The sequence below is a fragment of the Pocillopora verrucosa genome, chromosome 14 (genome assembly GCF_036669915.1).
Source record: "Pocillopora verrucosa isolate sample1 chromosome 14, ASM3666991v2, whole genome shotgun sequence".
Taxonomy (NCBI): Eukaryota; Metazoa; Cnidaria; class Anthozoa; order Scleractinia; family Pocilloporidae; genus Pocillopora; species Pocillopora verrucosa.
In genome coordinates, this window is record NC_089325.1 from 20690092 (window position 1) to 20706636 (window position 16545).

A 16545-nucleotide genomic window follows, 5' to 3' on the forward strand; every position below is an offset into this window, starting at 1 on the left:
AGGAGATTTGCCGATCAAAATCTTGGGAATCGCGTGGTTAACGTGTCTTCTTAGAGTCGTGGATTATTCATAACTGCGCGATTATTTGTTAGTTGGAACTTACAACGCGTTGCCTCTAGGAAAGTGCAACAGCGCTTTAAAAATGTTCTTGACCTTCTTACTCAAACCTTAAATCCATTATTTCTGTAAGTGCTCGATAAAATTTCTCAGTTTCTGCTTGCAACAATGGACCAAAACGGCACCGAGCCCGTGAAAGGAAGGCCATTGCTTTTGGCCGTTTCGCGTGATTTCAAGTTCACCCTTGAAGAACAAAGACCAGAACTCCCGTGAATAATTTTTCAGGAAAGAATCTTGTTATGACGTCAAACCAATCAAAGTCCAAAAATGTCGCCAGCCTTATAAATCCTGCCTATCCTGTTTGGTTGGCCTACCCTGAAAGTTTTCTTAGTCAAAATTTTGTACGTCAATTAACCAAGTGTTGGCCGTCAGTAACCCTGTAGGGAAGGATAAGCGCGTTCAATTCGGTGGTGTTGCTGGAGAGAAAACACAACAACTAAAGCTTTAAAAGAGTTATTCTAGAGGCAAAGTATCATATAATATATTATAATATAATTATTTCAAAAAATTAGTATTTTGCGTAGTTTGTTCCTAGTGTATTATGTCCGTAACGTAAAGATGGGTGTTGAGAAACGAGTGCTTTTTACGATACCAGGTGGGCTGTTAGGGAGTATTTTAAGATTGACAGTTTTTGAGAATTGATAAATAATTACTAAAGATTAAACCGTTTTTATTTTCGCCGTTTGGTGTATGATATTTGATAGTGGATTCGGAGGCTTTGACTTAATGAAGCTCATTATATTGTCCCGAGTCCTAGACGAAAAATGTCGTTAAGGTGTTTCGTGAATAATGGTGTCTGTGATTGTTCCAGGGAGTGATTTAGTATTTAAGTGGGGATAACAGCCATTTTGTCCAACCCGGAATTTGAATTGACCGTGTAATATACGAATTTTGCACTTAGGTTTAAATAACATAAGCCACCCAACTAAACAAAAAACCATCGCTTTATCTTGTCGGTTTACATCTCAATTACTTAGAATGGAAAACTGAGAAGCTACGAATGTAAGAGAGATTAATCCGCAATGCGAGTGATTAACCCAAAGCAGGCATGTCTATGCTGAAATAGGTTCCAGCAAGGCGCTCTTGACTTTTATAGTCTGGTGTCGCTTCTGTCGCTGCTTGGAGAAGATCGCGGTTCATTTCGCCACGTACACAGTAGGAACAGTATTTAAGCTCAGGTGGTCAACATGGACATACGGTAAGGTGCAGTGACTTGTCGCATCTCTTCTTTAAGAAATGGATAAGTTAGTGTTGTGTACATTTAGCTATGGCTTTTGCTAATGGCGAATTGGCTGTGCCGCTCGATTTAATTGCTCTTCAAACAAAGCCCTTAGAAAGACGAGTGTGCAGATATCTCGGTTAAGTTAAACAGTGATCGACAGAGATACCTCATTTATCATTTATTTTCCGAAAATTCAAGCTCCGTAGAGCACTGTTTTGTTTCGACTATTTCTATCGAATGTGTTTCCGTTGTTGAAAGGAGAGAACAAAAGCATATCTGAGTAACCGTGAGTCTGCCACGTTGTTGCATGATTTTACACAATCGAACCCCTTTATAAGCCATTATTACGGCTACCTAACAAATATCAGATGTGATTAAGCTGTTAGGCTCAAATCGTTAACGCGTAACCTTGCATAGAGGTGGTAACTATTCACTCGGCTTACTTCGAACTTGCACGGCCGGCGGCGAATGGGCGAAAACTCTTGGAACATGGAATGTCTGTTGGCGTGATCGCATAGTTTCTGTCAGCTGTAAGTTCCTTCTGGTGTAAGTCTATCCAATATCGATATGTCGTCGTATGATTTTGCAGGCTCAAACTGCAAGGCGTGCCTTCCGCAGAACAAAACTGCCCTTGGAATGTTATGAAAATACTTTTTCCTTACCTAATCGGATAGTTTTTTGTCTATACGATTTCGTAGGCGGCAGGTTAGGAAAATATTGCTAATAAAAGCACATTAAGCAAACTTGTTCCTCGTTCTTCGACCTTGGTGGACATGACGGTGCTGACTCAAAAAAAAAAAAAATCTAATGAGAGATGTAAAGTGCCGGTCATAAATCTTAACGCGTTGTATGAAAGCATTTAGCAAATGTTTTATGTGGTGTAATCCTCTTCCTTTAAATAACATTTTGTTTTCGATGTTGTTTTGATCGTGTGGGAAAGTCGAGACGAAACCCACAGTGTTGGCGCTATGTAGGCAATGTTTTAGATGAGGAAAATGAAGAATGCTTTCAGTGAATACGCGATGAATACAGCCTAACTTTCTTGAATTTAGCAGAGAAAAATCCTCTGTTAATGAAGATGGCGCTATGCGTTAACAGAAAATAAATTGGATTTGTTCCTGATATCCACGCTAATGCAAGGCCTGGCGAGATGTGGGAGGGTAATGAAAGGTGGTGGCTTGTTATCACTTACTGGGAAGCTTTGTCTCGAAGCCAAACCAACACTATTTTCGAAGGACATCTCTTAAAGAAAGTGATATGCTTCACTTAAGTTCTCGACTGTATGTTGCTGTAAAACTGAAGTGGAGAATGAATCGTCTTCGTTTATCACTGAACACTGAAACTAACCTCTTTCTCGTATAGTCAATGGATTTGCTATCGGATAGACTGTGCCTTTCCACAAATATTTCATGAAATTGCAAAAATATCTTTAAAACTTTTCCTGATAACACGAGTTCATTCCAGATATCGTGCAAAACCTTTTAAATATCTCACGTTTGTCTGAAAATTCCCTTTCGTTGGCAAAAACTTTTCACTACTAGGAGGGGAAATAGTGTCAAAGATTGTTCACACGAGTATTGGGGAAATATAAACAGTATGTAATACTATTAAACCAGCATGTATGCAATGCTTTATTTCTGATCAACAATGGATTAATCAGTTGGTAAGTTTTGCGACAATTCTGGCAAAAAGCTGATAATATTTTTGAATAACATGGCGCGGATAACCTACAAACCTACTTTAAATGTTTATTAACACCCCTGAATTTTCCAAATATCTCGTCAACCTCTCAAAATCCCAAAGAGGAAGGCTTAAAATAGACAGTCTCTAAAACCCAATAAAAAGTCCTGAAATCCCTACTTTGTAAACTACCGCCAGCTTGGTTCCCTTTCGGGTGACACATCGTCTCAAAAGGAAAGAACGCCCTCTCCCGCGTGGAGAGATGTGAATAGAATACCTCAAAAGTCATTACCCTTTTAATTAAGGCTTAGAGTTACATGCGTTTGTACGCAATAATGTAGCGTGAGATTAAAATAAACCATGCACGCATTTTGGAAAAGTTCCATGAAGTGGCTATCATTGAAATGTGATTTGCTCATGAGTTCCGGCATAAATGCTCTATCTTGTAAACTCAAACTGACAGCAGTATAGAAATGTAGCTCAATCTGTGATCTTGGAAATCATTCTTAATTGCTGAATAACGGAATTAGACTAAACGAAACCAAGAAACATAGGCACGCTACGCGTACAAAATACGTTTGTTTATTTATTCATTATATTTTTTGATAATAACGTGTCATTTAAGTCCTTATCTGATTACTTAAACTGTCTTTTACATAATAAATATTATAAAGAGGACGTCTAAAAGAATTAAATGGATACTCTTCTGTCTACAGTCATCATAACATTGCTTGATGGATCGTGTACAAGTATAATTTTGTTGAAATAAAATGTCGGGAATTGAGATTATACCATCATTCTTTGTTGACCCTGTCACCTATACCATATCAATCGTTGAATATATAAGTACATGTAGCGTGTTTTATTTTTCATATTGGAAAAGGCGTCTACATTTTAGAAGCCTTCATTTCCAGTGAGCGCGAGCAATAGTGTAAGTATGGTGTTGTTCCGTTTTGGTTAATTATCGCTGATATAATCCACACAACCTTCAAGTTTCTAAATAAGAATCGTTGGAGTTGGTTCCAGATCGTCGTAACATGTCGTTAGTGAATCTTAGCCTTTGACTGATACTGTTGGAAAGGTTGGACACACAACGAAGAGGCAAGCTTGAACGGAACGGTTACAATGATAGTTCAGGACAGAGAAAGTTAACTCACCTGCAAATGACAAACCAGAAAATTTAAGAGATATTTCTCGACTAAGACAAACCTTGACGCTTTTCATGATCATCAGAGAAGTTGGCAATTCCAGATTACGTGCTATTGGTAAAATCTGGTTCCATCTTCCTGTGGACTACAGCATTCATTAGTATGCGGAGAGCTTTTGGTTTATTTTTCATATGACCGCTGTTAATCGACGTCCAAAACTAAAATGGGTTACAGCTCCACTGGTAATCTGAAATATCGCTATACTGCAGGGAAACTGTCCATCTTAGAACTTCGTCAGTGATTGAATATCCGATAGTTAGCAAAGACTTTATCAGTCATCACCATGCATGGTTAAAGGAAATTCTTTAATCATTCTAACCTCGTAATGAGAAATCCTTCAGGGAAAACCACTCGAGCTTCCGTAAATCTGAACAAATCCAATTTGCAGTGTGCATAGGAATTCATTGTTAGAGCCAACTGTCCAACTGCAGTCCTTTTAACAGTTTCGTGGCATGAAGTGGCTAAGAGCATAGCTTACTGTACTGGCGCCCGCTTCTCGAAAGTCCCGCCGGGTAACTGGACGTAGCCGTATTCAAAGAATAGAAAAGCAGGTTCTGACATCCTAAACAGTCCATTTCGTTGCTTTAGCTAATAGTTTTATTGTATAATTTTCAAATATTTGAAACCCCTATCGTGAATGAAAACAAAACAACTTCACGGGCCAGTTAAGTTCTTAGGATCTTTCAGAAACGGACCAGAGGACGAAATCCAGTTTATCGCTGGTTACCCAGCAGAATTTCGCAAATTTTCCCAATCAGAATTTTAGACCCCTTTATGATTTTGGCTGGGTGAAGTGAACCACTGTAATAGAGTCTGATTCGATTCAGAGTCTAAAGTTCTGTTTGGAGGGTTTGGATTAAAATTCTTCCTTGAGCCACACCCTAGGTCAGAAACCTGTAGACCCTTCCTCCTCTTTATAACGCGAAAGTTGCTGTCTTTATGCGGTATTTTTAATATAAAAGATCTTGAAACCAAATTGTAGCTGGCAGTCTTCAGAATATATCCCACTTACGTTCTAAGATTTTTAGTCACTCTTAAAACATGAAGGGGATAAAATTTCCTTGAAGCAATTCAACAAGATCAAAACAAGAATTAAATCAGTTATCTGATGATAACAGAATTGGACATAAGACGATTAGAAAAGTTAACTCTAAATTTATTTAGTACTTCAACGGTTGCTTGAACCTTGAACTTAAATATCCTGTATACTGCATTGTGTCGCCGTCCCTGAAGCGATCCACAGTTTTATTTTTTATCAACCATGAAGGGTTGTGAAGAAAAAATTTAACTAAACTTTCGCAGTGTCGCAGTTTGATCTGGTGGTTATCGATGATAACATCCATTCACTGGATCTTCATACTTCTTGGCAGTTAACGAACGAACAGAAGAAAGTAATGAACCGGAATCGATTTAATGTAGGATAGGCACGTCGGAAGGAATTATTACAAAACTTTGATTATTAAATTAAAAGTTAGTAGATATCTTAGCACGCAGAGCTGTTGAACGATATTTGAGTAACTTCCATGGGTCCTTGAAAATTTTCGTCAGCTGGAAAAAGAATTCTATATAATAGCTGTAGTTTGCCAAAGAGGAAAAACTCTGAAGTGGAGGAAAAAAATAAAAAAGAACGAAGATGGTTAGGAATAGAGAAGGTCAACACGGATTCAAAATGATGAACTTGAGGAAAACAGGAGAAATTTTTATACTGCACAAGTTGTGACGCAGTTTCTTCAAAAGTGTATCAAACACGAAATGGATTTCTCCTTGCTTGAATTGTGAAACATCACCTTGCCTTTTTATGGTTCTACCAGGGACGTAAACGGAGGGACATAAAACTTCCTCTCAACTTCAAACTGAAGAAGATTTACAACGTTCGTAGAGAACAATACTTGAGGAATAAAAATTTTGCAGGTTTGCAGAAAATGTGTGCAGGATCTTATCTAAACGTGACAGTTACAACGATCAGTTGAAAGAATCTTCGTGCATAATGTTCACAGGGCAAATGTTTTTCCAGAATAGGAGTTGCTTTGTCGAGCGAGGACCATCGTGATAAAATGTATTGAATGTAAAGCGTTTCCGTGTCTTCTTTCCACTTGAAAATTTATGCTTAGTCTCTTGAATGATTGGCAGAAAAACTCTTAAGATCCACTAACAAGTACAAAGAGGCAATTATTTTCTCTTGAAAGAACATACTTAAGAGCTGCAATAGAAGATTGGAAACAATTGGTTACGAGGGTTATTTTCTGTGTATTATGACGCAAAAGACAATACTTTCGAGAACGTAATTGCAAACATGGCAACAGAACGATTATGATAATCGTGATGTCTGGAAACGTTCGGCACTTTGATTAATTACATTCTTGAATTCGAAAATCCTCAAGACGCAAATTCTAGCTTAGACATTGGCTAATGGATCCTCTTTACCGGCGCCGAAAACGTTAAGTTAATTTACGTAACAGGTATTAAAATTTTCGCAAACAACAAGAATTAGAGGTGGTTGAATGATGTCAAAGATCGGGTAGATTACGTAGAGTCTTAAAGCTGTTTAAGTTTTAAGGTATTTGTTCGACTGACCTCCTACAAGGATGGGTCAACTATGAACTGCCGACTGCAGATTAGACTGATTACCATAAAATCTCTTAGGAAAACTTCGGCGTAAATTATGACCACGCCCTAAAATATATTTTCTCTTAAATAAGCCACTGCTTTAAGAAGGCTGTTTATCCAGGTAAGATATAAAACAAAATTAGTTTTGACCCTGATGTGTTACGGATGGCCTTATGATGAAAAATATGCCACAAAGTCTGTGCAGAAATTAAACCGCTTTTCAGTACTTAATTTTTAGAGGCCTTTTAAATTCATACTGAGCGTTAATCCTGCCTAGGAAGGAAATCTTTTTTTTTTATTTTATCTTCCTTGCTTCAAAATATCCGATGTCCCGGTTTTTCCAAAGGACTTACGATCCTTTGCCTCGTGGGTCCGTCAGCATTGACAGAAATCTGTTTCAGAAGTCTTTAAATCTTATCAGACTTGGTTGTTTTCTTTTTCGCCATTCGCGCCATAGTTCCTGGTAAATAAAGAGGATAAAAAATTGGGGCGAGCGAAAAAAAACAACGGCGGAGATTTGGGGAAGAGAGCCATTTTCCTTTCCAGACCCCTTTTCGTTTCACTTGCCTCATGTGCTCCAGCGTATACACTACGCTACGAGTTTAGTACAGGTTACGTTTGCTGTAAGCGCCATAATTTCTCTTCATATTGTGCTGCAATAAGCCTAAAATCCCACATATGAGAAACCGTGCCGCCCTAGCTAAATTTTGATCCTATAAGCACCGTCTTTTCTAACACCGACATATACCAACCGTATTAGGGTACACGTAAAGACACGCTTTCCGAAAAAATTAGTCTGCAGATGTTCATTGGATTATTAGATCTGCTAGGGTCAAATATTAGAATTTCAGATTTGTGTCAACATGCAACATTGAAAAAAACCTTGTCGTTAATACTTTCTGCACCAAGTGAAAAAAACAAAACAGAACTTTTTAAGCAACAAACATGTCCTAAGCCTTTCAGTTTTCAGTCCGTTTGAGAGATTATGTAGTAATGGAGCTAATGGCATAACACACTAGCTTGGATTTCATGTCGCACGCAACTTAAACCATTCATTTATCACTTGTCAATGCATACATGTAGTTTGTCATGTGCTATTGAGTTGAAATCGGTATGAACAGAATAGAACATTCCTTCAGCTTTTTTTGAAAGCATAGGCCAAGTTCAAACATCGCAGGGAATCACTATGGTGGTGTGGGCGTGGTTTCATCTCACTGAAAACGGCATAAATTAAAATTTCATCATCAATTAAGCACGGCCAGATGCAAGGTATTTATTCGGTGACAAGTTAACTTCAATCTCCCTACACAGTCTATATGCAACAATTTGACCGGTGGTAAGTGAACTGAGTCATTCTATGGTGCGATGACCAGCAAAATGTTTTCGTTACAAAACTATTTTCGAAGCTAGAAACTACAAAACTGATTTTCTTAAATGCCCTCGTCGCAGTTATTTAAGATAAAACTATGAGCATATCAATGAAGTACGTTATCTGAAATTTTTTACAACTGTTTCAAGATGTTTCGCGTGACTAAAAGTCTGTACTCGTAGACTGAACACTGTTGATGAAGATGTGCTTAGATCAACCTTTTTTCCTAAGCTGATCAGTGGGTTTTAACTATTCAAGGTATTTCTTGTTCACGCGGTTCCATGACCTCTAAATTTCCTCTGCAACTTACCTGTTGACTGATTCTTCTCTCCTCTCATATTTCCATTGAACCCTTAACACTCCTATATCAGTATGTACATTCTCCATACAGTTTCCAAACATTTGCTAATGTGCTGACAAGGAGAATTTGACTTACAATTAAGAGTTTCTTTAGTTGATGATTATTTATTTTATTCTCACGAGCTTATAGGGGGGAATTTGGGGTGAGATTATAAGGAGAAATTAGATTTTGAAATACCCTCACTTTTCGCCTGGCTTTTTTTGTAATGTCAAGGAAAAATATCTTTTTCCCCTTTATGTTTCATTTCGACTCACTCAGAACCGAAAGGTCTACGGTTGGTTACACAGCATGCACCTATCTTTCCAAATAGCCAGTCAAGGAATGGCAGGCGCTGGTTACTGCAATGCTCCAGTACATTTTCGTGTGAGATGCTCGTAAATTTGCATCCCTCAGGCTTCAAACATTTTGTTTCCGACCATTTTTTGAATCCCAAAAGGAAACTTTATAAATTTGCTCTGAGTTTCGACTCTCAGACCAAGCAAATTTTGGTGATTTTACTTTGTCTTTTTGCATGCGACCGCTAAGAAATGCACTAAGTTTTAAAACGCACGTGCTGAGCTATTGTTCTGCTCATAAGATTTTGCTTCGTTCTCCTTGCTGACGCCGTCCAGGTTTGCTTAAGATCCCTATTCATTGTAATTGTCAGCCATGCCTCTCCTATAAGATTAGCTTCGTGAATAAGGCGTAAAAAAATTGTAGTTTCTAAGCGTAAAACAAACGATGTTTTCTGGTGTATGTTTCTGGTTCCTTTACATATTCTCGTTACCTATTTGCTTGACAATGTCATAGCGATGGGAGGAGAAACTGCTTTTTTTTTCACTCCTGCGATGGGAAGGTTAATGCAATTAGACAGTATATGGAAAGCAACGAACAGTCATGCAAGCGGACAATTGATTGTTAAATCCTGAATTAATAGCTTCATCTAGTGAGATCACTTAGCTCAGAACCACCTTTCAAGATCTTAGAGCTATCTCTCTCAATTGCCATACATTTCTTCGTTACTTATCAGAGGCTAGACCCATTCGCCAAGCGCAGCGAAATCTAATGCATGTCAGACACATCGCGTTATGTAACATAAAATTTTTAACTATTGAGACATTGTTCCAAACCTGACCTCAACAACTGTGGACAAAAACTGATTGAATTTCCACATATCATCCCTAACTGGCTATTGATTTCACACGCACATGTGTTCGTTGATATGAACTCGAAATTTACAGACAGAAAATTGTTTTTTTATCATATATTATAATAACCTCTTCTGGAATTATCTTGTTGTCCTTATCTGTAAAGAAAATCTAAAGTTAGATTTAAAACATTTCATAAAAGATCGTTAATTAACCTAATTAATTGCCTAAGGGTCAAATTCAAGATTTATTTACTTTTCCCATTGTCAGCCCTGTACTGCATAGTGACCATTAGATAAAACGTTGAAATGGAAAGTTGCTACAACAATACAAAAAGATACGATAGATAACAACATTTCAGCAGAACCCTGAAGATCATTTTTATAGTTCTATTTTATTCTCTGAATAAAAAAACTTGTCACACCAAAATTTACATTTGTAAATAAAGTCTCAATTCTTCAGTTATCAATATCGCTGTATTTCAAGGTTGGTTACAAACGCATTTGCTCAAAGGACCGTTAAGCAAACAAAATTAAAAGTACATACTGCAATCATGCGCTGTATTGCAAATAACGGAGCGTGATGATCTTGATACAAGTTAAGAAAATGAGAAAAGCTTTGAGGACGATAAAAATAAGGCGATATCCCAGAGTGCTTTTCTCTAAAATATCACATCTGCCATTTTAGAATTTATCATTATTTCTCGGTCGTGAGAATACATTCTTGCCATTGACGTCAATAAGTCTTAATCATTTCTGAGTGAAATTCTTTCTTTTCTTTTCAAGCAAAACATTTTGATGCACTCGCGGTATTTTGTCCTTTCATTGCCTGATTTTCGCCTGATAAAATTTAGCCTGTAGAAATATTCAACTTTGAATTAATTGTTATTCCTTAAAAGGATGTCATGAGATCAATTGATTCTTTTCACTAACATGGCTCAGATATCATATCTCTCCGCCCTCTGTAGACCAAACAAGGTATTTCTTTTCTTTGCCAAATTGTACCTTAAAAATGCCCAAAATTCTTAACTCTTTCAAAGTCTCTTTGTCGTCTGTCTGCTATAAAATGGCCATGCAATCTGGTTAACTTTGAACTGGTGCCATTTGCTCTATGACTTGAGATGAAAGACAAGCCCTAATCTTCTCTCCAGGTTAGATCCAGATACAAACTAAGCCTTTCGAAGTTTAAACTCGAGGTAAGGATTTTACAACTGCACAGGTTTTTCTTAGCTTTTGCTGGGCTAGAAATGACGTGACGAGTTTTCTGTTTCTGCCTTGAATTTTTGTTTCAAGAACCATTCGCTTAGGATCAGTTTTTTTTTTTTTTTCTGATTTTAAATTTCTCCGGGAAACACAAAAATTTCCCAAAATTGGAACAGGCTCAAGGTTCGAGTCTATTCTTTTCCATTGCCCTCGCACTTGGTAGACAGAACTTTGACCTCTTAAAAATTTGTAGAAAGATGAGAGTTTTCTCTGAAAAATGATCGCATTTTTGCATACCTATGATAAAAATAAAAAGTAATGGCCTTGTTCATATTACATCAGAAAAAAGAAATTTTTGCAACTGATTCAGCAACGTTTTGTAAAGAAATTGGTCACAGAATTAAGACGACAACTTTTTTTAACTTCAAAAGCTTAGTTTGTTCATACTGTGAAGATTTTTACTATTATGCCAGCAGCTATTTCAATGTGAGGAAAACTGATTTGAACAGACTGACTGATTTGTCTAGGCAGACTAAAAGCTTCAACCACTGCTGACAGAAATGAAAGCAGGGTTTTTTGGTGGTTTGGATTACACTTTCCTCTCGATTATACATGATGATCTTAATTTTACAAGACTGAACAGAAGATGATGTAAAATGACGAGAAAAACCTGCCTGCGCTTGTTTTTTTTTATTTCCCGAAGCAGCGCTAATGATTTCTATCAAAAAACATAAGACACGTGCCTCAAGCAGTAATAAAATCTGGAAGTGTCACACCAAGGAGATGGATTGCGCGGCATTTAATCTTGGACATTTTTAGCAATGAACTGTGGTATTGTTCAATTCCTTTTCCAAAACTCGTTATCATTAAAATTAAACTGCGTTAGAGACTTTGGAAATTGTTTTTGTTAAATTTGGGAGTTTGATTTGTCGGATCCAAGAACTCCAGTTTTATGTCGGTGTTCTAGAAGTATCTATCTTGGGCGATTAATGAAATATTTATTCGTAATCAAACCATTCGAAACTCATTTTCCGCCTTTCCCAGGATAACCACCGTTTAGTTTCTCTGTTTTCAAACCAGGCATACGTATAACTGTTTATACTTGCAAAGATTGGAAAATTAAATTAATTTTTCGTGGAGGTATCTCTTGCAGAGATAAGTAATTTTCTAGACAAGTATTTAAACCATTCGAAGATAAATTTCATATTTTCGTAAATTTGTTTTGGGGCATAATTTCTCGCTTGAGAAAATCTTGTGACGTCAAAAATAGTATATAAAAATGGTGTTAGCTATGTCAGGCGACCCAAAAGACGTCAGAAGAGGTGGAATGGAATTGTTGAAAGAGACATAAAAAGTAATATCGCGTCAGACCATAGGTAGTAAACAAAGAAGGAGTAAATCCATAGAAAACAAAATAAAAGAATAAAGAGCTTGAGTAAAAGATGTCCAACTTTTCTGGCGAACGAGACAAAAAAGGTGAAGAGTGACTGGGAGCATCCGAACATCAGAGCGACCGATATGACGCGGGTGGAAAATATACCAGTTGAACTGCAGATGAATAATTGGCAAGTTACGCTATAACAGGCGGTCAAATAAAGAAAGAAAGTATAGATTGCATCTATCGTAAGGACTTTACAAACAATGGCATGTTACGTATTTCACTTGAACAACCACGACCTGTTCCCAAGCTGCATTTTTATCACGTGTACACCGTCATCATTTTTTAAATCCGTTGGTTGAGATGTTACTTGAGATCAGCTGATAACTACACAATTGGTGTTTGAGATGGCAATTCAAGAACCTTTTAATAAAAGTTGTATTGTGAATATTTTGCATGCGCTGATAGCTGGAACTACGCTGGCGCCAAACCCCTTTTTCGCCCTCTCATTAATAAAGGCCGCATCGATTACATCCCGCTGTTAATGACGGAAAGCGGTCTGTGAAACCGTGATTAGAACTCAATTAAATGGACACTTTAATTTGTGTTCATTTATAGTTACACATCAGTAGTGCGTTTCCATCGATGCGCGAAAAGCGAATGATTTATCTGTTAAAAGTGAAATTGATACCTTATGCTAGAGGCTTCTTGGGCCTGATATGTAAGGACATGTAACATCAAGTCGGTTTCTTTCAGTGTCGACCTCACGACCTCAGTGAATTGAGTAAAGAGAGCCGACTAAATTTAAGTAAACCCTTTAATTTAAACAGATTTACACCTGAGAACCAATATCTTCACAAAACAGGTGACGATAGGCGTCTATGAAGAGTTGGATAGCATTCAACCAAGGAAGAGTATTGAACATCCCGTCGAAATTAGTTGGTGCCATGCTACTGATCAGTTGGCCCTCATTTTTGTAACCTTTTCATTGTAACCATTTTTAATAAGCGGGAAATGCAAACAAGATAACACAATCCATTTAACCTCCCACGCGTAATGATTATAGCGTGTTTGTTTTACATGACCCAAAGATTTCCACAAAACTGTAAACTGTGTGTAAATTTACTAATCGGTACCTCCATATTGAACATTTGGAATATGTTCAGAATTCTGTAGCAAACAAAAGTAGAAGAGCCCAATCAACTCCAACCCGCTTGACTCACATTTTCCGCTGACTCAACCTTAGAGCTATACTTTCCCTAAAAAAATTCAGGCATTTCTCAGTCATTTGCCATCAATCAGCTCTCCAGCCATATTTCTTTTTTTTTTTTCGCAGTTCGAACTCAGTAATAAGGTTCTGAGAATCAGACATGAATAATTGTTTATTCATGCATGCTTTTCCTTACGTGGGTATTGTGAGAGACTTGATTGAGACAGTCGTCAAACGAATGTTTTATCGCAGAATGTTTATTTTTACACCCAATCTTTGGATTTCCTGGATTTGAAAATGTGTGTTATTTTTATCTGCGACTTAATTCTCGCGGTTAGATTAAGATATTTTTAAATTTTTTGTGTGTTAATGCGTCTGCAGTAATAACCCAGTTTTACCCGGGGCTATTCCACATCTCTCACGTCCATTCAGCTTGGGTGCTGTGGCAACCACTGAAATACGCAAATTTCTTCACACAGATACCGTCGGGGACAATCGTCGGAAGAAAAACGAGGCTCAAGCGAGGCTCAAGCAAGATCTATCCCTGCTGACAAATCAAAGGTGAGTTACTTTTGTGATTGAAGGTCCGCGCTCGCACATTCTACAATGTAGCACTGTTAAGTACAGCTGAATTGATTGCTGATCCATGACAACTTTGGTAGCAAACTTTAGTTGATGCTAATAAATAGATGAGTGACAATGATATTCCTGCATTAGAAATTGAACAACTGTTCAGCTGATGTTAGAATGGTTCATTCGAAGTATAGAGAGGATGGTTCCTGAACTTTCATCATTTTTTATTTCTCCAAACTAGTTGAAGCTACATGCAATGTGCTTCAATTTCGATCAATTTCTAAGGGCAGCATGATGCGTCATTTGAATTGCGTCTGAAACGAGGCATCCAAGATGATATGGCCAATAAATTTTCAAGTTCTGTTAAAAAAAACTGGCTGAAGGTATAGAAGACCTTCTGAATGGGCTAAATTGTTTGGGAATGGTTTCTTTGTTATCAAAAAGTTTCTCGAAATATTCCGACCCTAAATAACTGTCATCTTCAGCCACTGATAGATTTGAAGTCGCTTGCAACAATTATTTGTGTTCGCCCATCAAATGGCCTTGCTATACATTTCTTAGAATAACTTCTTACGATTCGAAGACCACCCGTAAACTTATCCTACGATCTGCAAAGGGCCAGTAGGTTTGCATAATAAACCGATGAGAGGAGGTGACAATAAAGCAAATCGGTTGACTGCATATTTATTCCCTTCCAGAGAAAAACAATATCGGTGAATAAAAATTTAATTATGCAATTTTCGCTCATCGAACTGGGTGAATTCTGTAGGGGGACTCTCAACATGATATCTGAAAGCTTGCCTTTATGATGCACTCACAAGAGAGTAGCCAGCCAGTTCCTGTGTTTATCGCGTGCACCACCACGTTTGCCTAAAGCATTTCACGGCGTGAGTGAAGCTCAGTTACGATGATTGATAATTTTTTGGTACTAGTCCTATGAAAGCTATCTCCTGTTGCTATGCTTTTGACAATCTAACACATTGCCAAATTGGCATGAAAGATGTTTTGAGAAGAGAACAGCCTACACTTGAAAACAGTGTTGAATAATGTTTGCGTCTTGAGTGTAGAGACAATTGCATCGCTTTAAAGTTTAAGTTGAAAACTGCAGTTCACATCCTCGTCATTTGAAGTGTTCTACCTGTTCTAAATCAAGACTTGTCATTCGAAACATCATAATAGATTACACTGAGTGGAACCATATCAGTTTGTTTTTAAATTGAATCAGTATGTTTGGTATTTTATAAGATCCTTCTAATTAGCCTCTAACAGCATAGGGCGGAATTGATACGTAAGCTAAAATTGGTGCCAGCATCAAAATACGGCTCAAAATACTTTATACTATTTCTCAAAGGTAAGCTCAAGTTTTCACGATTTTATGTTGTTCCAAAGGAGTTGATATATTGTTTCTTTATCGCCCTTACCGTCATAAGATAACACCAAACAGAGCGATCAAAGATCTTATCTTTCAGTTTTTGAATAAAATTAACAAACTTTTCGTGTAGGTATTCAACTAGAGACACACCTTAACCCTTTATTGTCAGGAAAGTCAGTTGTGGTTTTGCACATTCGTACGGAAGAGATCGATAAATTCATACTGAGGGCTTGAATTCAAAAGTTATTATTGAGTCTGACGACAAACTTAAACAAGTTTATAAAAAATGCAGGTCACTATTTCTGAATTTCCTTTCTTGACGTCCGACTATGGCCCAAGGAAGTGTCATGCGCCAGACAAACGAATCATAATTTATTAGTTACTGGAGCGTTCTGGGAGTGGATCTCTATGCATTGAAATTAGCTGATGATTTTCGATTTTCGAGTCTTGTTAAATACTTGTGATAGTCAGACAGTTTTCGAGCTGTATTGTAGTTACATGAACTGAAGAGCAGTCATTTACTGCAGGCGATTCTGATGCATTTCTTGAAAATTGAGTTTGTGAGTTTGATAGTGGAAAGTAAAATAACGTAATTTTCAGAGTTTTCTTTCTTTTGACTTTTTTTCTTTCTAATCGTTTTTTTTTCTAATAAGATAAGAGTATTTATTACTAAAGTGACTTGTGAACTTTTTTGTTGTAAGTCACCTTAACTACCGCTCCTGATATTTTCATCAAATTCCTAATTTTGTTTAATTTCCAAATCCGTTGAAGATAGCTCTTAATGAGAAATGAAATAGCTGACCTTAAATATTTAGTATGCGAAATAGAGCGGAAAAGCCAAACAGTGCGACCCTTTTGTGTTCCCCACGCGTTATGTTAAAGTGCGTGACATTTGAGTGACATGGGGCCAAATTTCGATGCGTTATGGGAAAAATGGATGAGCAACCTTCTCATGGGTGACTAAAGCGCCTTCTTTAAATGAGGCACGATTTGGTCAGCGGCTGCAAATCCGGAACGTGTGGAGTTCGAAACTTTGAAACTTTCCTCTGTTGTATTTTTCATCAGAACTCAAACTAAAGACCCATTTATATTACAAAAAGGAAGCCAGCTTTCGTATTT

The 16545-nt window shown here is 37.3% G+C and overlaps 1 protein-coding gene across 2 annotated transcripts in view; it reads left to right on the forward strand.

Moving 5' to 3' along the window:
• Positions 1 to 1021: 1021 nt before the first annotated feature.
• LOC131775669 (protein Wnt-5b-like) overlaps positions 1022 to 16545 on the forward strand; it is a 38617-nt gene continuing 23093 nt past the window's right edge. The window contains exons 1-2 of one of the 2 annotated variants that reach the window (XM_059091781.2): positions 1022 to 1315; positions 13961 to 14042. In XM_059091781.2, coding sequence (XP_058947764.2) covers positions 1305 to 1315; positions 13961 to 14042 — 93 coding nt within the window. In that variant the 5' untranslated portion in view covers positions 1022 to 1304. The remainder of the gene's footprint in view (positions 1316 to 13960; positions 14043 to 16545) is intronic. The other variant, XM_059091780.2, reaches the window with a different exon arrangement.